The 24,357-nt window shown below is 35.7% G+C and overlaps 1 protein-coding gene across 1 annotated transcript in view; it reads left to right on the top strand.

Moving 5' to 3' along the window:
• Dok6 (docking protein 6) overlaps positions 1-24,357 on the top strand; it is a 419,379-nt gene that overhangs the window by 225,114 nt on the left and 169,908 nt on the right. The window contains exon 4 of the mRNA XM_010607470.2: positions 23,107-23,226. Within this exon, the coding sequence (XP_010605772.1) occupies positions 23,107-23,226 (120 nt within the window). The remainder of the gene's footprint in view (positions 1-23,106; positions 23,227-24,357) is intronic.

Here is a 24,357-nt window from a genome sequence, read left to right as displayed (position 1 = left end):
AATAGTTCCCCTGCATAAGATTTTAGATATGGCCAAGTTTTTTGTATTTCTTGTTTGTTGTTGTTGTTTTGTTTTGTTTTCCTAAAACCTGTTTTTTTCTAAAACTTCTTGACTCCTCCTCAGGGAACATAATCCCCTTGCCTATATTGAATCATCAGCCCCCTAATCTGTTCTCTGTGCTATTTCCTTGCAAAGCAGAATAACAGGTATCTCATTAACCTCCATTTGCAAAAATTACTGTCATTTTATTAATCAGATACACTTGATGCAAAATAGAAAATGAAACTGATGTGAGCCTTTAAAGGGAATTGATTTAATAACAAAAAGAGTATAGGGAAAGGGGCCTTTTATCACAAGCTAGAGTTCTTGTGATTCTCTCTGCTATGACCTTACAGGGTTATGGCTTCTCTTGCGCTTGCAATGGTTTACACAGGCACTGAGCCACTGTGCTTGCTCACACTTATGTTGTGTAAAGGCAAGGTGCTCTTGTTTCACCACCAAAGAACATCTCTGTATGAATACAGCTGCTCCAGATCAATCTACAGAACAGAGAGAGATGGGGTGACAAATGCATGCTCAAGTAACTTTAAGGTGTTCTTCTTTTGCTTAAAACAGACACTAAAAACTCAGAATTTAAAAATTTACAGATTTTTCATATTTAACCCCCTCATTTGTAAAATGAACATTCAGCATGGATTTGACATATTGGTGCACAGGTTCCCCTTTCTTAGGAAACAGACTAATACACAAACTACAATATGATTTTTACTGCATAGCCATGCTCGCAGGAAGTATGGAGAGCATTTTGGCTGCTAGAAATTTAAAGTCAGTTGTATCAGTAAGAATAAGCAACTATATAAGGGTCAGTGGTATTTTCAGATCCAAATACGTTGCACAAGGGTCAATGTCTGTATTTTTAGATTCACTGGAGAATTTTATGCCTGGCTATGGAGGACTCACCTTTATAATACCAACACACTTTTTGATAACATATACATAATGGATAATGTATTTCTCATAATTATCTGTTTGGTGGCATCCAAGAAGTTATCAAGATAATTAGACTTGAAGAAGCCAAGATGCAGGATAGAAAGCAGTAGTGGAATCTAGCTTTGAGACCATTTTTTTTCTTGAACATATGCCAATTCATAGTTAGCACAGGACCCAAAGGGTGAAAACACAGAGAGAAAGAAGAGATAATGATCAAATAGCTAAGAAGTGCTTTAGGCAGCATCACAGTCCTGGAAAGAAAAGAATGGAGTTTAGCTTGCTTCCAAGGCAACTAGGACTTGAGGGGTGACAATCCTAGAATGTAGGAGTACAGGAATGGGCTTCACAATTAAGTCCGCTTTGCTTCACATGCTACTGTTGATTGGAAAGTAACAACTGAGGAGCCTGTGAATCTGAAGTGCTGATTCGGCTGTACCATGCTGGAAGTCACGTTTGGATTTCAGCATCCACCAAGAAACCTGGACCCTAGTAAACACTCCAGATTTCCAGTGGAATTCTGAAGGTGTATATCCCAGAGATAAATGCAAATTGAGTACAAGGCAGTGTTTGAAAACACTGAAACTCAGGTTTGAAAAATCCAAAATAGCAAAACTTGATCTTTCTCTATGTGTAGTGAAGTGAGTTGACAAAGATCATATCATTCAGATCTTTGATATTTAGACAAATATAATCAGATCCTCAGATTTTCTCTATGTTTTATTTACGCTTTCTAGCATTTAAATAAGTATCACTAACCATACCAAGAAAAGAAATCAAGAGGAAAAAATAGCCAATAGAAATACAATTAAATGTTGTCCAACATTAGAGTTGGCCAACACAAGAGGAAACAACTGATTAATATGCTCAAATATAAATGATCATATAAAGAAATTCAACAGAGAACCAAAACGTATAAAAGTGAATCAAGCTAAAATTCTGAAACATATTACAAAAGTAAAATAAAAAATTAGTAAATTAATTTAATGTGAAAGAGAGATGAAAATGTATTCATTAATAAACTAAAAAATATGTCACTAGAAATATGTAGATCAAACAAGAAGAAACAAAAATAAACAAGAGTCAAAGATGGATAAAATGCAGTAAAAAAAGTGTAACATTTTTATAAGTAGAGTTCTGGAAGATTAAGAAAAAGGGGAAAATGCCCCAAGAAAATATTTGAAGATAAAATAGCTGAGAACTTTTCATATCTGGAAATAGATGTGACGAAAGAGATTAAAGAGTTACTAGATCCTTGAACTAGGGTCATGGAGTCACACACACACATGCACATTTTTAAATTTCACTTGAGCTTGCTAGAAATATGACATTGACATTGAGTCTATCCAAAGTCTGAGCTCCAGGCATGAACTTTTTGAATAAAGCCTGCTTCCTCAGGTTTCTCCCCTTCTTTAAAAAGGAATGGCAGAGATGACTTGATGCTTTCAGAAAAAAAAATGAAAAAGATTAACATTTGCTCTCACTGAGAGTAGAGAATAATCACTCCAACAAAGGCTTGACCATCATTATGCAACTATAATTTCCTAACCTAAACTATTCACATAGTAAAAGAATTCCAAACTATTATTGAATTTAACATTTTTCCATAGTTGCTGACTGCCACTGGGGCTTTGCAGGATGTAAGCAGTTCTGCTGAGAAGCTTTAAGGATCCCAGGGTTAAGTGAACTTCAGAGGAGAGAAGAACTTTTAAAGATGACCTCATAGTGAAATACTTCAAATCACAGAAATAAATCACAATGAGGAATAGTCAGCTGGTACCAAAACAACAGCAAATTAGCCCTTGAAGAACTGAAAATAACAATAAAAGTTTAAAAAGAGCATAAAATAATTATTTTTAAGGGCCAGGCATTTAGTTCAGTGGCACCACACCTGCGGGCAAGGTCAAAGCCCTGAGTTCAATTCCCAGTCCAAAAACACAAAACAAAATACAATTACATTTAAAATTACCAAATGTGAGATATCATATTGGAAGGGCATAATGTGTAAAACATAATATAAGTGAAAAAACCAATGGAACTTTGAGATATTTTTAAAAGTCATTGAAATGGAAGTAATTAAATCAAGTTAGACTGCCTAAGAAGATTATTACTTAGAACATAAATTTGAAAAAACCATCAATAATCCATCACAATCTAGGCATGGTGACACATGCCTATAATCCCAGCACTCTGGGAAACTGAGGCAGGAGGATCACAAGTTTAAATCCAGCCTAAGTAACTTAGAAAGACTCCTGATATGAAAAAAAAAAGGCTGTAGATGAAGCTCAGTGCACAAGTCCTGAATTTGATTCTCAGTTCAAGAAAGAGAGGGAGGAAGGGAAGAAGGAGAGATGGGAAGAAAATCAGTACAAAAATACGTAAGTATAAAACTTGATCTAAAATATAAAAATAGGGGGCTGGGGATTTAGCTCAGTGGTTCTGACACCTGCCTTACAAGCGCAAGGACCTAGTTCAATCCCTGGTACCAAAAATATATACAATATATTATATTTTATATAATATCTCTATTTTTCATATATATATAATAGGGCTGCAGATTTAGATCAGTGATTCCCCTGCCCACCTCACAAGTACAAGGTCCTGAGTTCCATCCTTGGAATTCCCCCTGAAAAAAATCAAACCCAAAGGAAAACAATCCTCATATTAGAAAGAAATGACAGATTAATAGATGACACTATAAAATTATTTTCAAAATGCTAAATGGTAGAGAAAAATATTCATCAAATGAATTAATTTTTAAGAATGAGGCTAGAAAGGCATTCAAAAATATTAAAACTAAGGAAATTTGATAGCTGTGGTGGTTAGTATAGAGTATCAATTTAAGACTGGCTTTAGCATCCACCCATGGGATTGGTGAAGCACACACCTGGGTATGTCCAGGAGGTCAAGGTGCATAAGCTTGCTAATGTATATGGTCACTGGCTCCTTCCTATCTGGTGCTTCTCCCCTGCACTGCTTCCCAGGTGCCATAAATTAAGCAGTTTTGCTTCACCATGCCCTCCTGCTATGATGTTCTTGCCTTGGAGCATCCAACCATGTACTGAACCCCCTGAAATCAGAAGCCATGTTAAATCTCTCCTTTAAATTGTGGGCCTTGGGTGTTATGTCCAGGAACAGAAAAGATGACTAAAACAGTAGCCTAGGTTTTCACAAAAACAACTACTAAAAATATATTCTTTAGGAGGAGGAAGACAAAAGCAAAAAGAAGGGATGCAAAGATCACAATGATGAGGTCAAATAGAGAAGTGGTTTCTGTAGACAGCCTTGCTGTGTAAATAAGAATAAATTATTCCACCTCTCTGTGCTTTAGTTTGTACATCTGTTAAATAAAAATGTCAACAATAGTTTTGTTATAAGGAGTAAACAAGTCAGTATTTCAAAGCATCAACATATAGTATAAGTTAAATAAATGTTGGTTTAAAAATAAAATGCATTGTTAAATTTTAAGTTACACTGATATAAAATGTCACGATCACCATTTGAAGTTTTTATAAGCAGTAGACTTAAAGATGTTGAACAATGATGTAGAACAAAGATAGGAAATTTGATTAATATATATATATATAATTTATATATATAATTTTTTGGTACCCTGGATTAAAATCAGGACCTTGTACTTGCAAGGTAGGCATTTTGCCACTGAGCTAAATAACCCCTGGGCCTATATATTTTTTTTATTTTGCATAGCAAAGGGGCAGTAGATAAAGAAAATGCAGTTCATGCTACATAGAGTGAGTGTTATCTCTAAACCAACAGCATTGGCATATTTGGGAACTTTTCAGCAATGAAAATGTTTGGTTTCCAGCTGTGACCTTCCAAACCAGAATCTCCAGAGTGGCGTCTCAGAAGCTGTTTAACAACCTCTCCCTCCCCAGTGACTCTAATGCACAATGAAGTTTGAGCAGTTCAAGCTGAAAAGATAGCAAAGGAAGAAAAAAGCAATCACATCAAGTAGAAAATGTAAAAGGAGCTATTCAATAAAAGCCCAAATAAATATGAACACATACCTGTCCTTTATGAAATCTCCAATGCTACTTTATAATCTAGTTACCTACTTTTTAAAAAATAATATACATGAAAATAGAGACTCAGAGTGATCAAAAGTAAATGGATGGGCAAAATGCATGAGATGTAGTATGGCATTGTTGATTATAGTACTGTCTGCCTTTCTCTGTGAGTGTATTAAATTGCTCTTTTAAAAACTGCCTTTTTTCAATGGAAACTGGGAGCCAAGGCATACTCCAGAGCTGAGTCATAACAGCATCACAAAGATCAGCCTTTTTACAATTACTTTTGCCATGAGACTGGGCTGGAGGCTTCCTCATTCCGCCTGGTCTCAAAAGAAGAAATCCAGGAGCAGAACTGAAGCTGACCTGGGTCCATCAAGGTCAGGATCAGGAAATAAGCACTTTTCATAGAGAAACCCTTGGGATTGCTGGGCTGATTTTTACCACTGCATAATCACAGTACAAGTTGAATGGCAAAAAATATACAAAAGATAACCTAAGAAACCTGGTTTTAATAGAATGAGGTTTTTGAAGCTAAAACACTTATTGGAAATAAAGTCAGACAATCCTCTGTCCTATATACCTAATAAAATATTAAAATCAAAACCATGTGTTGATAACTTTACGTGGTAGAAATTAGTCCAATATGTGACGGTTTTATGATCAGTCTACTAACCTGATGGAGATTCTCACCTGCATTTTTTTTTTACAATTCTGGAATTAGGTTAGCATTCTACCAGACCTTAGCTACAAATTAATCAGAATTTGTTATAATTAAGACCATAGATTATTAGGCCTGATTTCTAGGTGTGACTCCTTAGTCTCCACATTCTAAATGCATGAATTTTCAGTTAATAGAAACCCTGGTATGTCAGTGACATCATCTGAAAAGTCGGGAAGTAGACAGTGACTACTTCACAGATTATGGGAATACTTACAATACATATTTCCTAGCACACAGTAAATATTTTTCAAATAATAACTCAGTGTTTAGAGTGATGATAACTACTTCTACAACCACTGCGATTGGTGTTATTTTTATTATAGTAGAAGCTCATTTCTAGAACAACATGGAAAAGACCTTGCAGCCAAAGACTGGTTTATTCACTAATTGTCCTGATCAGATGAAAGGGTCCCTCTGTTGCCTTAGCTTTCCTACTTAGCTCTGCCAATAGCAGCTTTCTGTATTCCTGTTTTTATTTCATTTTTTAAAAACCAGGACAATTCCTGGCACTCTCTCCCAGTATTCTAGAATACAGCACAGGGCAACATACAGAAACTCAAAATGCATTATTTTTGCATACATAATCTTCTTTTTCCAATAAGAAAAAATGTTAACTGGCAGTTGCTTTGTTATCATCCATCCCCCTCCATATTCCCAATGAGAGTTAGCACAGCTATAAAAGTGAGCCTGTGCATAGCACATAACACTGTCCCTGAACAATCTGTGGGTGTAAAACACTGCTCGGTAAGACCCACAACAGTTTTGTCTACTTCTCCTAAGCAGGGTGGGTGGGCATTGCTTCTTTGAACATTTGAAAACATTAAAACCAAATATACACACTTTTTCATACCCTATGATCAAATGGCAGAACCACATACATATGGATTTCCTGGGGTCTATTTTTGCTACCACTGAATACTCAGGGTGACAACAGCTTCCCTCACTCTGGGTTCTGTGTGGTTTCTAGCACTTCATCAGTTAACCTCCTTGGCCAGTGGATGCTCCCTTTCCTCTCTAACCTGCGCATGAGGAAAAAAAAACAAAAAAACAAACAAAAAAAAATAGCATCGGCTGTTCCCTATAACACAAGATGATTTTTTTAAAGTCACTGCTATATTCAAATTCACAAGCAATCTTCCAAAGGACTCATACTCTGAAAACAAAAACAGTATCATGCATGGGAAGATAAAGTGACCAGGAAAGCAATTTACAGAAGGCTGCACACTGACATTTCATGCAAGTAAGAAGATAACCACATGATTTTGTGCTGTGTTTCCACACCATCTATTTCTTTGGGGTTTTTTTAAAGAATTAATCCCCTGAGAAATTGGACATTGCTTACATTTCACCAACTAGCTCTGTTTAATTAAGCAGCCAGAGATAAAGTCAAGGACACTACGGTCATGAACAGACAGGTAGTTAAATGCAGACAGGAATGGAGTTTTGCGACACCAAGAATGCACAGTGACTGGTGCCTTATGGCCACAATGTATTTCAGAATGTCTTAGAAAGTGGCTAAAAAAGGACCTTAATCTTGGTGAACATGTAATTATTTGCTAGAACATTACACATCTGAACACTGAGTAAATGCAAGATTTTAAATAAAGTTAGATAGACTGGAGTCCTGGCTCTTCATAAAGAATAGAGAATTGTATAATGGCTCAGTCTATGGCTAAAAATGATATGGGGGTGTCCTCCTGGCTTAGCAAAAAGAAAAGACACCTGCAATACCATGTGCTTTGCTTTAAGTGCTTCATCTGGCCTATTTGGAAGAGGCTTTGATGCATGTCAGAAACAAACAAACTTGTCATTTGTTGACAGGGCTCCAATTTTTTCCTAAAGACCACTTTTTACTCTTTTTTACTTAGTTTCTTTACTTCTGAAACAACCTCTGTACACAACAGCTCTGGATGTGATTATATTCTTCATATTTGGAGACTTAGACTTTAATAAATTAAAAAATGCATTTCATTTTATATGAAGTTCTGTAAGATGCAAGTGTCTTCTGTGTATGTATTGAAGTAAAAAATAATGTAAGGTCTTCCAAAATTCATTAATTATGACTCTAATATGCAAATCTCAAAGAGTCTGTCAACTTTCGTTGTGTGTTTTTTGATACTGTGTGCTAGTGCAGGATATTTCCTGGTATTTTTTTAACACAATCACTAAATTAATTTCTTGTTTCCATCTCACATGATGTGTTCATTAGGACCCCAAATTTATGAGGCATGCCTCTGTAATTTAAATGGAACTAATTTTGGAGTTTTCACACTAACAGCAAGGAGCGATACTCTCAATTGCCTGTTGATGATAGAGAAATCTATTCATTTTTATCTGACATGTCTTATGCTTGAGTTACAAACTGAACTGATGAAAGATCAGATGAAGAAATACAAATGGCACTTTAAACTTTATCACTTTATATACTTAGTCTTAGTCCAATCATGCTGTGTAACAAGAATATTATAGATTGAGTGTCTATATGCCCCAGAAACTAATTTCTCATAGTTCTGGAAACTGGAACTCCAAGATCAAACTATCTGCAAATTCAGGGTCCATTGCAGGCCACTCCTTTTTTCACTGAAGGCTGTGGCCCCGGTGTCTTTGTGTGATAGAAGTAACAGAGGGTCTTTTGTACGGGAACTAATGCTGCTCCGGAAGTCTACCCGCTAATGACAGGATCCCCTACTAAAGGCCCCACCTACAACACTGTCACAATGGGGATTGACTCAACAGAGAAATTTGGAAAGGACACAACATTCAACTTCTAGTATATTCCTAAGCACTTAATTAAGGAGTAAAATAAAACACTAGTAACTTGTAGATGAGAAATTGAAATACAGCCACATTAGTCTCTGGTAAGTGACATTCGACACTTTATTTCTATGATAAAAGTTTTTTTTTTTTAATTCCACATATATGTAAAATCATGTGTTATTGTCTTCTTGTTCCTGATTTATTTTCCTTAGTATAGGGCCCTCAAGATTTACTTACACAGCTGAAAATGGCTTTTTTAAAGGAAGGATAGGGCTCAATTCTGTATATGTATATATTAAAATGCTTCTTCATTCCTCTATTGATGGAGTAGGGAAGGGTTGAGGAGCTGCTGATCAAAGGATACAAAATTTCAATTAGGAAGAATAAATTCAACTGTTTTCATGAAGTGTATTTTTGAAAAAAGGTAAGAGAATGAATGTAAAGTTTCTTGCCAAAAAAATAGAAACAGAAAAATCTGATCTGATAAATGTGAATTCTTTTAGTTGCTTTTGGATTTCAAATATAAGTATATATTTTTTTTCCTTGGGAAGTTTTGTTAGAAAATGTAAGTGGTACAATCAGCAAGCATATGCTATTTTTCAAATTAATAAAACGAAGGAGTTTATAAATCATAAAATTTTGAGGACAGTTTCTCAACTAAAATATGTAACTTTGTTTTATTTGTAATTACATTATTTCAATAATATTATATGAAAAGAAAATGAGAAAGAACATATAATGTTTGAAGATCATATCAAACTAATAATGTATTTCAATTATCAGTCTGTGTTGCATAAATTTTTGTTTATTTCATATTCTTTTTTGTTGTTATATATATATGTATATTTGAAATTTTTATTTAGTATATTCATTTCTTGTCATGTATGCTTGCAATCTTTAATAAAAAAACTACAAAAAAAATGATAACTCTATGAGGTGATGCGTGTTAATTAGATCTAGGCATCACGCAGTGTAGAACATATGATCAAAACCATGGGGAATGTTCAAACTTCAAAAACTTATCATCATAGTAAAAGACATGTCGCTATTAATCCCCCTTTAAAATACTCCACCCCACCTCCAGTTTGAACACACTTATCCCATCCTTCTTGCCTCTTTCTAAAACCGTTCTGGAAATCTTTCATGAGTGTCTTTTCATGACTGCCTTGATGTCAATTCAAAATACTTATATTTCATGGACATTTTAACTTGGAGAAAAAGTCAGAGGTTGTACAGTGCCAGATCCAGTGTATTAGGTGGATAAGGACACACTGTAATGGTTTTATTTGACAGAGCTCCCTTAAACATTTTGAATCTATTCAGGACAAGATAGCCATAAAAAGACACCACTAAAAAATGATTTCCAGAACTCCTTCAGAAGGCAGAATGAATGATGAGATTAATGTATTAGGAGTGATTGAGGGGAGTATTTTAAGGGGGATTAATGGCAATGTGTCTTTTGCTATGATAATTTTCATTTGTACATTCACCATATTTTTGACCACACATATAAACACTTTGAGATATCAAGTATACAGTAAATAAATACAAAATTATCTGTTGATTTAAAAAAATATATACATATGAAATTGAAATTTAGGGAGCATAAGCAACTAGCTAGGAGTGTTTGTGGGAATCACTGATATCCCTTTGGATCATATTGTGCAAAAGTAATTGAAGATTTCTTTACATTCTCTCACTGAAATAATTTTTCGAAGAACAGTTTTAAATTTTAAATCATTATTATGAGAGAAAATAAAAATGTACTATGATTCATGATCATCTAGTCAGTTTTGACTTTCATGAAATAATTCTTTATTAAAATTTAAAGTTTAGTTTACTCAAATTTTAAAACTAAATAAAAACAGAAATAATGCAAAGAAAAAGAGAAAGTTTACATAAAATATGTGACATGGACTGCCATGATCCACTTTAACTGTCAATACACTTTACAGGTATTTTCTTGTCTGTTTGATCAGAAACATGAGTGCCTTCTCACTTGCGCCAACTCAGAAAATGTTCTGGGCTTGGCACACAAATAGCAATCCAACAGGAATGGATAACCTATTGTCCACCTCTACTCTTTTATAAACATGTAAATTTAATCTCCTGTGCACATTTTGTTTCAGTATCCTAGGCTAATCTTTATTTTCTTCTGTCTCTCATTCCTACTGGAGTTCTATCTTTAGACTTTCATACATTAGTCAGGATGCACATTAATCTGAGATAATTTTTCAAGACTTGTTCCTGATGTAGTTTATTGTTCTCTTTACCACTCTTCTGGGTAAAATGAGCTTTTTCTTTGGAAAGGTATTTCTCCTTCACTATCTATACTCTCAGTAGTTTAATAACTACTCCAAAATCTAGGCTCTTTTCTTTTTGTTCAGTTTTTTATCTTAAAACTTTTGTTGTTAGATGCCTTCAAACAAAAAAATTTGAACAGTGTTATATTGATCCATTCTAATCAATCAAATGAAATTTCCATGACTCTGCATTAGCAGATTCCCAGAGAGAATTTCTTATAGTTTGAAAGTACTTACTATAGAAAAAAATCAACTTTGATCCAGAAACAAGCAAAATGGTAATGATCTGAAGATTAATTTCTTGTCCCATTACCAACTCAACAATGAAGTTTGTCCATCCCAAACTCCCTGCTATCAAACTGATTTTCAAGCCAAGATAAAAGAAACATTTTCATAGAAATTCACGTAGAGACAAGTGGATTTAAACAATAGGATGGATCAGCCTTCAAGGAAACTTTTATTCATCTTAGCTTCAAAGTCAGTGAAGAAAACCAATGCATACTTTCTCGGAACCATCTCTAAGCCATTCAGAAATTATTTCATGCTGTGTCCTTAGAGTAATATTTTGACTTTCAAGTCCCTTAAAAGATAGTGCAGCTACTAACAAAGTCAAGGAAGTGAAAGGCAACTTTTATATGCAGATTCTGCTGAATGAAACAATGGATCAGGGCATTCTCCTTGAAATTCCTGGTCCCAGGAAAAAAAAAAAAATCCCTAAATGATAATGCACTCTGTAGCAATCTTTGAGGCATTCAATCCCTACAATTTCTGCTGTGCTCCAGAGCCCTAACCTCTATAGGTTCATTTTAAGATTCTTCAAGAAAAGTTAAAAATGAATCAGATGAGTACCAGAAATCCTTTAAGCCTAAAATCCATCTTGAGTAAGAACATAGGTCTCAATGACAGGCAACAGACCATTTGGTGACTTTGTTCTTTATGTTAGGAAAACACATTGTGAAGAGTTGCTACTTGAAAAAATATTTTTTAAATTCTGGAGATTGATTGTACTCAGAAGAATTGAAGACTTTTATTCCTCATTTCTCCTAGGAACAACACTGTGTTTTATATTGGCTATCACAGAGATTTTAATAAATGGATATTTTGGTACTTAACAATATTTTTCAAACATTGTATCTGGTGAACTCCTTTATTTATATAGATAATCGCTTAAACTTCTTGTAATCTTAAAAATTATGTTATCAAATTTTCAAAATTTTGTTAAGGAAATTATTTTTAAGCCACAATGTTATGTGTTACATAATGTAACAAAAGAGTAGGGTAACAGAACAGAGAACAGTCAGTATTGATTGGGTTTGGAATTAGTTATTGGACTTGAGTTTTTCTCAGTTGTTGCTTTCAACTGAGACTTGTCAAAATACTCTTTTCTACTTCTTAATAAAATCATGGTTGCTTGTTCACTTTCTGGTCTTATAATTCAAACCTGCCAAATTTGGAATTATATATCAGATCCAATTTTTGTTCTTTCCCTCTCCTGAGCTCAGAATTGGGGATCTAAATTTGGGGAGACTGAGATACAGTTTTTCTGTGACATCCCCCTCTGATTCTGGAGTGTCTAGTGTCTAGTCACGAGGGAAAGGATAGAGAAAATGTCACCAACACCACTTCGGCTATGTGGCCTTGGTCCCTGTATTGCAGCTTGTCTATGACAGGACTTGTGAGCTCTTTGGAAAGTCATGGAAACAGGCTCCTTCCTGCATATTCCCTGACAGAGAGTTTTTCAGATACATCCTCCACTGATTTCTGCTAACTTCTATTCATCACTTACCACTGTGCTCAATCAAGATCTTTCTATTACTGGACCTCTTTACCACCTGTTGCCCACTGTTCAGCTCTCCTGGAGTTCAGCAGTATCCACTTAGCGTACACCAAATTCTTTCATTTTTGCCATCCAGTGCATGAGAATACAGGCTCCTTACTGATCTCACAAATTGGCTGTTTTCCATTTCTCCCCTGCCCATAATCAAGACATGATTTCTGTGTTTTATCTTCAAATTTTTATTTAGAATATTCAGATCTCATCCTGTTTTTTTAATAAGGATATGTCCTTTTTATTCTGAGTGAATGCAAAATGCATCTCAATGTAATATTTATTACATGCTCTCACTTTGCTACTGGCTTTGGAAAAGTCATATTTATGGGCTGTACATTTATTATAATAAATAGAACATATAAATCTTAATGACCATCTTGATGCAAATTATCAGAATAATTATAATTTTATGTTCCCGACTAACTGTGCTTCATCACGAGTTGCCCTTATGCTTTCTTCTCTTACTGATGTATGAATAGAATGAAACAGAAATTCCAAGTAGGTAACTGTCACAATCTCTGAGGAAAAACACTCCTTGCTTTCATCCCACAGACCAATGTCAGGGAATGCACTACCATCATTTTCTCAAACTGTGTTTATCGAGAAATGCTTAAGGAAAACCTTCTATTAACTTTTCCTTAACTCAGCAAATGCTCACTGACTGTGTCCTCCATGTGCCAAGCACTCACCTCCGAGGTGAGAACATGACAGTGAACCATGTGCCTGTAAGCAGCAGCTCCAGATCACTTAGCCAAATAGTCTGTTAGAATCCCATCACCAAACATTGTTCAGTTGCCTCCCTAAATGCAAAATGCGCTCACACCAATCCCAGCACCTCATCCAGTACTTCCTGGCAAATTTATTAAGAGCCTACAGCAATCTCAGGAACTCAGGAGTGGCTTATCATGATCTAGAAACCTATGACCCCCACATGCCCCACACATGTGGAATGAGACAAGATAAACACTGCCGTGAGTCCCCTTCCCACTATGTGGTATACACGCTATCAACATTCCAATAGTGTAGTACCAAGGAATTTGCACCCTGCCATTGATGTATTGTCATGTGACACCCATAGTCCCATACCAGAGAGTTCCTGACAAGCCCTTACCTGCCTTAACTTGACATTTGAAGCAAGCAGGTAGTACTGTACAGACTTTCTTGAGCTAAGAAACAAGAAGCGTGCTCTGTCCTCCTCCTGCCCTAGGAGCTCAAGGGTGGTCCAAAAGCCATTGACTTTTTTTTGGAGAAGTTTCATATATCGTCAACAATGTAACTCTTTAAAAGCTTGGCAGGTTTGACTTTACTTAGCTCCCTTCACCACTAGTAACACCCACAGCTCTTTTCTAGAAATGGTTCTCTTGAGTTCTCAGCCTCTTGCTCTTTCCCTGTCAGACCTCAATCAAGTTTCAGCAGGAAAACTACCCTTGGTCTCTTCTCACTGAGCCAGACCTTCAGTTGAACAGATACACATATGCATCACATATGTGGATGAATGTTTACTCAGGGATATTTGCAGCCAGTAAGAGGTTTTAAGAAAAGCTGAGAGGTTTATCATTTCTATTATTGTCACTGACTTGGAGTTGAGAAGCTATTTTCGTTTACAACCCTGAGACGCTGAAGATTTTTAGTCATACTCAATTTCTTTTGTTGTTGTTGTTGTTTGTTTGTTTGTTTGTTTGTTTTTTGAGACAGGGTCTCATTATGTAGCTGAGACTGACCTGGAACTCACTATGTAGTCCAGGCTAGTCTGGAACTCACAGCGATCCTCCTGCCTCAGCCTCCCGAGTGCTGGGATTACAGGCGTGCTCCACCAAGCCTGGCTTCAATTTCTTTTTAAATTCTATGTAAAAATTGATAAATTCTTTTTCTTAATCCTTTGTCAAATACAGCCTACAGTAATGTGTGTTGTGAATATGTTAATATTCTATGTTTCAACTCCTTTTTCTAGTTTTTATTATTTTCTAATCCATTCCCTCAGTTTTTTCGGGGAACATTTCAGTGAGATATTTTACTACTGCATAACATCTTTCTGGTATCCAGTAATATTTTTGTTCCTTGTTTTTAAATCACCAAGACAGTGATACACATTTTAAGTATTTGTGATAGCATCTCACTTCTGTTCATTTACCTTGATCTTTTTTTATTAGTTAAGAAAAGAACAATATCTACAGTAGTTTTAATTTTTTTTTTTTCAAATTTCAGTACGTAACCTAATAAGTCTTCTGTTACCCAGTGTGTCTGTGGAGTGGCTGTGCTCTTCAGGAATCTTCAGTAACTTCAGGAATCCGGGTTAATGCAGGCCCCAATTCATCATTTGCTATCATTTTACCACAATAGTGCTGTTCTACATAGAGTGGGACTCAAAAAATACTTAGTGAATGTCTTAATTATAAAATGGAAGAGATGGAATGAGATTTTTAAAAAGTAAAAATGACCCCGTTTGTTTGACTAAGAAACAGCCGCCTGCTGACAACTCAGTCTCCTTTGCAAAAGTCAACAGAAGGAGCCTGATCTCAGCTGCCAGCCATGGTCAGACTGGGATGAGGGGTGAGGAGACCTTCGCTCTGCATGGCAGGGAATGTCTGCCCACCCCCACCCTGCACCTCCCTCAGCAGGGGCCAACAAGGACACGCTGCATTCCTAAAAAGACCTCCTGTCCATGTCTCCCTGCAGTATCCACTGTATCACCATAATGCCGTCAGGACGAGTTTCAGTAGGCCTTTCATCTCTATCCGGGTCAGTTACCACAAAAATTCATAGTTCTAAGTCATCTCTCGGTCCTGGAATCTACTAACTCCTTCCCACACTCCTGCGTAAGCCCTGACAGCCTTTCATTAGGCTAGTAGAACTAGTCACTGAACAAAATGCTTGATATCATTTCTTCCTCCAACTATTGTGCCAAACAGCTCTCTTCTTACCTTTAAAAAGACAAGAAGATACCTTCTCAGTTCTGTTGACATTTATCTATATTTCCTAGCTCCAGTTTGTGTCTCTTTGTCTTCCTGTTTTCTCTTGCACCTACCTTTTTTCACTCGTCTAATAAACACTTCCTTTATTAAGGTGGCCAGTGCTCCCCATGTTGGGAAATCTCACAGTTGAGGCTTTTACTTCGTTTACCTTGAGTTTTCCTACCACTTAACACAGCTCGCTCCTCCTTCTCCCCTCCCTTCCCGCCCCCTTCTTCTCTCTTTCTCTCCTTTTTGTCTTACATGACACTAAATCTTCTGTTTTCTTCTTTTCCCATCCAGCAGCCCATGGCTCTTCTGCCTTTTGTCTTCCTCGGAAAGTATTCGACTGGAAGGTTTGTCCCTCTGAGCTCAGCATAAGCTTTAAATCACATATTTGACCCTTTATATGGTATCCAGCCATTTGATACCCATCACATCTAGATCATGTGATGAACTTCTTGTTCAGACTGTTCAGATTTCAGGTGAATCTTTTCTCTCTATGGGATTTTACCTCCAGATCTTTTGCAGACCTCTTGCCAACGTCCTTCCTTTGAGTCCCATTCAGATTTTCTTGGTTGGCCTTTGCCCATTCAGCACAGAAAATCATTCCTAGCTTTTTAATATCTTAAGCTTTAGACAGGTTTAATTACAACCTGTTTCATGTATATATTCCCGATTTTTCATATATCACATCCTTTTAAATTAATTTGTTTTTGTGGGGTGTTAATTTTAGAGAAGAATAGAATATTTGACCTTTGCATTTGATGTTCTATTGCTGGTGTCACAAAATGGAAGTTTCAAGTAATACACATTTATTATCTTAGGAAGACCTAAGTCTCACACCAGTCTCACTGGACAAAAACCAGTGCCAATAGGTCTGCCTTCCTTCTGGAGTCTCTGGAAATAGATGTATTTTAGACTTTTTGCATGCTGTCAGCCAGATTCAGTTACCTGCTTAACATTAGCTATTTCAAAATGTTTTTGTAATACATTTGACTACTAGAAAAAAAGAGCTTCATAGGATACTAGTCTATAGGCCTCCTTAACCAGGTGGCTGGTGAAATGTTCATTGTCGAAGGGCTTTCATCTTTCTGGTTTCCCTTTCCACTCGAGCACCTTATGTGAGTTGCACAGAAAAGCACTGCTCTAGGTCTTACTGGAACACTACGAGGGTGATCACCTCTTCTTTAGAATTTCCACTGTTTGATCTTTATGTTATGTTAAGAAGCCTAAGCCTTGGGTATCTGGTATTCTGCTGGTATCTCTTAAGAATCCCATGGACTGAAATACATTTCTGACCTTGCATCACAGAAATCTATTCACTGGTAGGGTGAGTTTCTAGGCTGCTGCAAAGGATCTTTTAAAATCTTGCTTTCTTTTAACATTTTAGCATCCTATTCCCACCTTTACAACACATACACACACACACACACACACACACACACATACCCTGTATGCCCCACTTTCTTTTTCAGATCATTTATAGGTGCCGATTTCTTCTAAATTGTTTTAATCTTTTGTATCATGTGCTAACCTTCATATTAAAGCATTTTGCAATGAATTCTTGTTAGGCAAAAGAACAGCACATTTGATTGTTCTGTCAATTGCTGCTATTTGTCCTTTGTTATTTTGGAAAATAGGCAGGGGTAATTTTCTGTTTGGCTACAGGTGGAAGCTGCACCTCACTCCTCCAAATCACAAAAGAAAAAACAATAGAATGGGGTTTTTTTTCTATATTGATTCCAAAAATTTGATATATCAACCTGCTGTTAAATACAAATTCTATTATGATTATCTTTATAAAAGATAAGACCTATTTAAGTAATAACTAATTTTCTTGGCTTTAAATTGACCTTTTCAAAGACTGCACTGCTATTTACCTTCAGAGAAAATAAAAATTTAATCAATTGTGTATCATATAAAATAAAAGGGCATTTATACAACACTTCCATGTTGCCAAAATATCCCTAATGAGATTAAAAGAAAAGGATAGCTAATAAAGTAAGAAAAGTTTTGAATGAATATTATTTTAGCACAATTGAAATTCAGTGGAAAACCCTGTTTGCCACTGCTCCTTTTCCCTTCTTAATTAAAGATCTTTTTTATCAAGATAAGCCAGCGGTAAATAGCAAGTATTATGAGTTGCCCATAAATGGAGATCAGCACAGACCTCAAGGCATCCAACATGAAACTAGTCCCCAAATTATTTGCATTTGACTCTGAAATTCTGGGAGTTAACTGCAAATTACATCTACTACCCCGTTCCACATTTATTCATTAGTTTCCATGATCAGGTGTTCTGCTACATGCTCAAGGGAGGCAATCAGCTAGGTCTCCCGTGCTTCGGTTTCTTAAAATATACCAGTTGGGAAAGGTAGAAAGGAGCTCGGTGATATATAGGAGCTGGATAAAGTATGTTAAGGGAATGTGGAAGATGATGTCACATCCCAGCTTGAATCTGAAGTGCTGTACTAAAAAAATCTTTTTAAGGAGGATTAGGTTGAAGTGAATTTTATGGAAGAGAGCAAAGAACAAGTACTTCACAGAAGAAAAAAAGGTATTTCCATCCTTAAAAAGAAAACTAATTGTTCCCCCATCTCTATACAGATAAATCCTACAAATCTAACTTCAAAGACAAATGCTCTTTCCTGTGGGCTAAACAAAAATGTATTACTTGAATGCTGAAGCAAGTGCTTAGGTTTTAACTTTTTTCTTATCTAGCTACTACAGAAAAAGTGTGGGAAAAGCAAAAGTCTGAAATATTGTTATGGTCAAGCAAGTATTTGGCAGTTTTCTAAAATGAGACCCGTTTCAAGAAGTCTTATATTATAATAGAAAGTCTTATATTTGCTAATCAATAGTTGGAGGAATATTTTTTGTCACATTAAGGCAAAGCCTGTACTTAGTACTTTAATAATATAGAAATAATCTTTTTCGGGGCTGGGGATTTAGCTCAGCGGTTCAGTGGCCTGCCTCGCAAGCACAAGGACCAGAGTTCAATCCCCGGTACCACACACACACACACTCACACACACACACACACAAAAAAAAAAAAAAAGAGAGAGAGAAATAATCTTTGTCACCAAACCATAGCAAATCTGCAAAGAAGATAAGAATTAGATATAATTAAGAATTATTGATTATGCTGAATGCAAGTAGGAGTACAGTTTATTAATAAATCCAAATCCATTGAGGACTATATAGAGTGATATGATTTCCATGCAAATCTAGTCTTACATACCTTGTACTAAACTAACATGATACATGCAGTGCTTTTTAAAGTTCAACTATGTGATTTGTACTGATAGCATATTTTCTATGTATGTGACAATTTTTTCATTTAGTTTTCAAAAAATTTCTCATTTTAGATGACAACTTTATTATCATTATCATATCGATGAATTTCATCAATCTAATCATTTTGTCGGTAGGCCTTTATTAGGACTTTTTATATAAAGACCTCTTCTGATTCAAAGGTACCTAGTCAAACTGTCCCCAGAATTCTGTAAAGAGGAAATGGAAAGGAACTGAAACCCAGATATTTTGCCTATAGAATGGTTCTGCACTATCCCTGGTCATCAATTCTCTCCAATCAATAAATCTATTTGTCACATATTTAACCATTTTAATTAGTCTGGCTTCATCAAATGTCTTGCTATTCCCAAACATCTTTTCAACTTTCTTTTGAAAATTACTGAGCTTCTTCATTTAAATCTGTTCATAATGAAAGCAGTTTTTGGTTTCTACTGTGGAGAATTAAGAATTTGAACATAGCTGCTTGCTGTTGGGAAAAGGCAACTTGTGAAAAAAAGGCTTGTAACTTGATGAGAAAAAATATAAAGTTTAAAGAATATTTTAATGTCTGTAGTCTTCCCTAAAGAAATTTAATTATTTGTAGACTAAGAAATGTGAAAGGTAAGACAAATGCAAATAGCACCAGCTCTATAGGACTTCCATTTTTATTTAATCTCAGCTCTGAAATCTCACATATATCAGTGATAGACCACCTGCCTGGCATGCACTGGTGCTTGCTTCAGTTCCCAACATACGTGTGTGTGTGTGTGTGTGTGTGTGTGTGTGTGTGGATGAAAGATAATTCAGAGAAAATGACTAGCTGAATATATGTGTGTGTGTGTGTGTGTGTGTGTGTGGATGAAAGATAATTCAGAGAAAATGACTAGCTGAATAATGATAGGAAAAAATAAATTAACACTCAATAAAAGATAAAAAAGACTTCAATACCTAGAGGTTGCCTAAGAAAGAACAAATGAAATGCAAAGCTGTAATTACTTGAGAGGTGACCATCAAAAATAGGTTAAGGAAACCAAAGCCCTGTATAATTACTCAAAAAAGTGAGCTTATATGCACTATTATATCAAGTGTGTGGACTACAAAGGTTCACACTTCTGAGATGAGAGTTTAGGGTTCTCTAGTTGAGCCAAATACTAGCAAGCCATGAAAAGAAATGATCAAGCGCTGTTTCTCAAATTTTATTCTGTAAACTCGGCACTCTCACTGGCTGCTACAAATAAATGTCACTCTCACTGGCCTGTAGATGGCTTTCTTTCTCTACCCCTGTTGCTGTCCTTCCTAATTCTACACGATGACACATAGATGCACACTCACAAACACATGGACACACGCTCAAGCACAATCACATATGTACCCACACTGATTCATGCATACAGGTAGGCACGCTCACTCACACACACACGCTCCCGCACATGCACGCCTTTTCACCAGCCTGCCTGCTCTGCAGGTCGTTGCTCTGGTAATCTTCCACTTCACTGAGCCCTTTTCGATCATACTCAATTTCTTCCTAGCCACACTAGCAGCCTTCAGGGCACCACAGACCAAACTCACCTGCCCACTCCTTTAGATTCTAAGATTACTGAGAGGAGAAATTATGTTTTTTTAAATAACCTCCTAACACAGTACCTGTCAGATGCCGATTTTTAAAAATGAACTGTGATGACTTCTGAATCGCAGAGATCTCTCTCTTGTTCTCTTTTTCTCTCTCTTTCTGAAATGGTTTATAGGTCAGTCTTTATGGTGATTGTACATACTGATTTTTATTACTCTGGCTATTTACTGCACTACTAAAATGTTGGCACCCTGCAGTTCCCAAGATAACTACAGAAAACGTGTCTTCTGCAAAGTGGAAGTCTATGATATCTCATATTGCTCTGGTAGGAAAACTACTGGCTTCCTGTCCTTTCAGAATTTTTGCATTTAGCTTTAGTTCTACATGAAAGAGTCACCACCAGTTGCACAGACGCCCTTTACTATAGGGTTCTTTCTTCATCGTATTGAACCCTAGGACAAAATAGTACACAGAAAGAAGGAAGGAGTGATGTACTTCTTCAACCTCCAGTCATGCTCGGACTTACAGACAATAGTGACACCAAGGTGTTTGGCGTATTTCACATTTTAATTCATATCCCAAATAACAAATTAGATATTTTCATATCCATCCAAGAAAAACTGAAAATACTGTTAGGTAGAATAATGCAGATGAGATGTTAATTGATTGTGATTTTACTTATGTTTTTAAATAGTAAAGTCCTGAAAAAGTCCGAATAATAAGAATTAAAAAGAAAATAGAGTCATATTGTCTCCTTTAGCAGGAATTTCAAATTTCTAAATGCAGCATAGAGCATACAAATAGGCTTAACCTATAAGATTGTGCCTTGTTGTGAGAAAAGCCCTAAAACTTTTATGAATTTTATAAATTAAAACTCCTATATCCAGTGAAATATTTTAAATATATGCTATTATTTGCACCTGAAAAAGTTTTCTTTGAATTCTGAAATTCCCTCTACACACACACACACACACACACACACACACACACAAAGATATTTTGTTTTTGGGAATGGCCTTGTGTTTTCAAAAGATTATTTCTTGGGTTCTAGGAAATGCCCAGGTAGCCAATCAATCCCTGGCCTCTGACTTTACTTGAGTGAGTCAGGCTTTTTGGGAATCTATCTGATTTTGTATTTAAGCGAAAGTGACTCATACCACTGAGGGAACTTTCCCAGAAATAAGCAGACAGTAGCTTTAGTTAAAAAAAAAAATTGCTCTCCTGATTGGAATGTTGGAGCTATTATTTCTTCTAAAACAGTACCATAAGAGGACTTTCATGTTCTTTCTGCTTTATTTTCTAACAGGATCTTACAGTCTCAATAAGCTTAAAAACAAATGGCAGGTTTGTCTGGACATCGCATTGATCAAACTTATTTTTGATACTAAGGCACTGTGACTAAACTCAGGAAGGAAGCACAGCAGGACTAGGTTTGTTGATGTTGACCATTTTGGAGAGCACAAATCCCTAGAGTCATGAAATCTACCACAGATAACTTTTTATGGGGAGTTTAAATGCCAAGGGAAAGGCTAGAATGTCATGCACAGGCAGAATGAAATACGATGGAAATCTGTATTGAACTATTCTAGTACAGAATTATGCTACATGAAAAAGTTAAAATTTTTTGTAGGCAGGGGTCAATGGAAAAGTTCTGATGCAATTTCTGTAAAGTAATACTACAACTTACCCCAAAATATTAAATTTCATGCTCAAATCTTTTAGAGTAGCATAGCAAAACAGCTAGAAGACCTTGTTCCAGTTATCATAGTGCTGACCAGTGATGTGATATAGAACACAAATATGATTTCAACCCCCAGCTGCCTCCACACATGAGGATTTTAAAGTCTGATTCATTGATGTTTGAGGACTGGAACACATTGGGCCCTGCAAGATTCTATGATGAGAAGATGCAGAAGTATTTCAAACAAAGAAAAAATACTTGTAAATATAAAGAAGTGAGGAGGTAATCATAATAAAACAATAATTATAATCAATATTATAGAATTTGGATTAGAATCCATGTCTTTGGATTTGGAATTTTCCAAAGAGGACCAGTTCTTTTAAGAATCTATCTCTCTTTCTCAAAAGAAAGGGTAGTTTACCTTTTGATGTTGATAAAGGAAATGCAATCATATTTGTGGGGTAATACATTTTCTACTAGAATTCAGAATAACTCAGATCAGATTTTTGGTCCACATAAATCTAAATCACAATTAGGAAAGCATTCGGTTGCTTAATTTAGTCTGATATTTTTCAAATAATCATATATGTATTTTTAGTTTTATATTTAAAGTTTTTAAAAGTAATTTAAAATCAAAAATTAATTTAACTTAAAATAGAAAACAAATATTCACCAACTATTACCTTGAGTAAAACAAAATGTAAGAATAACTTAAAACAACTTGAAAGTGCAATATCAAAATGAGAAATGGTGGGCATTTTTGTTTCACTTCCTGAATATAGTTTTTGTTTAACTCTTGCCACTTACCAAGAAAAATGGTTCAAAAAACATTCCTTCTCTTTCCTTTCCTCGGAGCTTTACTGAATCTGACACATGTTCTCTTGTTTTCGGAAGTCTTTTTTTATTTGCACTTATTAATTGTATAGAATATTGGTTTACACTGTTACTTTTTATACATCATATAACTTTCTCATTTTCAGAGCTGGAGGCAGAGGAGTGGTGCAAACATCTCTGCATGGAGTGTCTAGGGACCAGGCTCAACGACATCAGCCTTGGAGAGCCAGACCTCCTGGCTGCAGGAGTGCAGCGGGAACAGAATGGTCAGTGTGAACTTGCTTCCCAAAAATAGAAAGTGTGGTATTAGCTGTAGAACTCTGATGGTAAAGAGCACCTCAGAAATGTTTCAGACCAAATCATAGTCTTAAAAGAAAGAAAAATGATCATCCCTGGTTACTAGGGAATTTTTCCATGCTGTTGTGGTAACTAGGGAAAATGCTAATTAACATATAATACAGATCTTGTGGCTTCTTGTCTGTGACATTATCATTTGTTCAAATGACAATCTAGTAAGTTAAGTCATGGTAGCATCCCTACATTTTCTCCTTTGTGAGTTGGTTTAGCTTTAGGGTTTATGTAGCAAATTTGACTTATCAGTTAACCAATAGCTTTCACAGCATTTAGCTAGTATCACCAGGAGGAAAGAACAGTAGATGAAATCTCAGAATATCACCAAATTGAGGCTTATGTGATTAATGTTGTGTACTTATTACACTGTTGCCTAATTTTACAACCATTTCTGGTATTTCTTGAATGTTTACGCTGCATGCTTTTGATTAGCACCTCAAATGAAAATAAGTTTATAATTCAGTGTGAGGTATTGTTATATGCAGATAATTATTAATAATCATAAATTCATTTCCACCTGTCTTAAGATAATTTTCACCACTGTCATATGATCTCGCATTGTGAAAATATAACCTTTTTAATTTTTCTAGTATTCCAGGTCAGTTTGGGAAATGATTGAGGGTTAAACTTGACACTATTTATGAATAAAGACAATTGTGGAATTATCTGTTGTTGTAAATTAGCACAGAATGAAAGTGGTAACCCTTGATGATTATTGGCTTGTTAACAACCATCACTACCTTAAAGCCCATTAAAGCATTATTTTTGTTAGTCAATAAAATGAAAAAGCAAGATTTTTCTCCCAATTGATCATAAATATACATAGGGACCAGCACTGACTCCACTTGTAGTTTTCACACACACACACACACACACACACACAAAGCATTGTTACAGCTCTATTCCCACTTCCTCTTCACTTTCTAATTTTTCTCCTGTTTACTCAGATTTCCATTTCTCTAATTATTTTTTTCTGAGAACAATATTGGGTACAGAACTTCCATAACTGTATTTCATATAGTATACTGTTCGTTAACAGTATAAAA

This window comes from Fukomys damarensis, unplaced genomic scaffold, assembly GCF_012274545.1.
Source record: "Fukomys damarensis isolate Sample0158 unplaced genomic scaffold, DMR_v1.0_HiC HiC_scaffold_30, whole genome shotgun sequence".
NCBI classification, from domain to species: Eukaryota; Metazoa; Chordata; class Mammalia; order Rodentia; family Bathyergidae; genus Fukomys; species Fukomys damarensis.
Note: the sequence above shows the minus strand (reverse complement) of the source record. Positions and strands in the feature narration are given on the sequence as shown.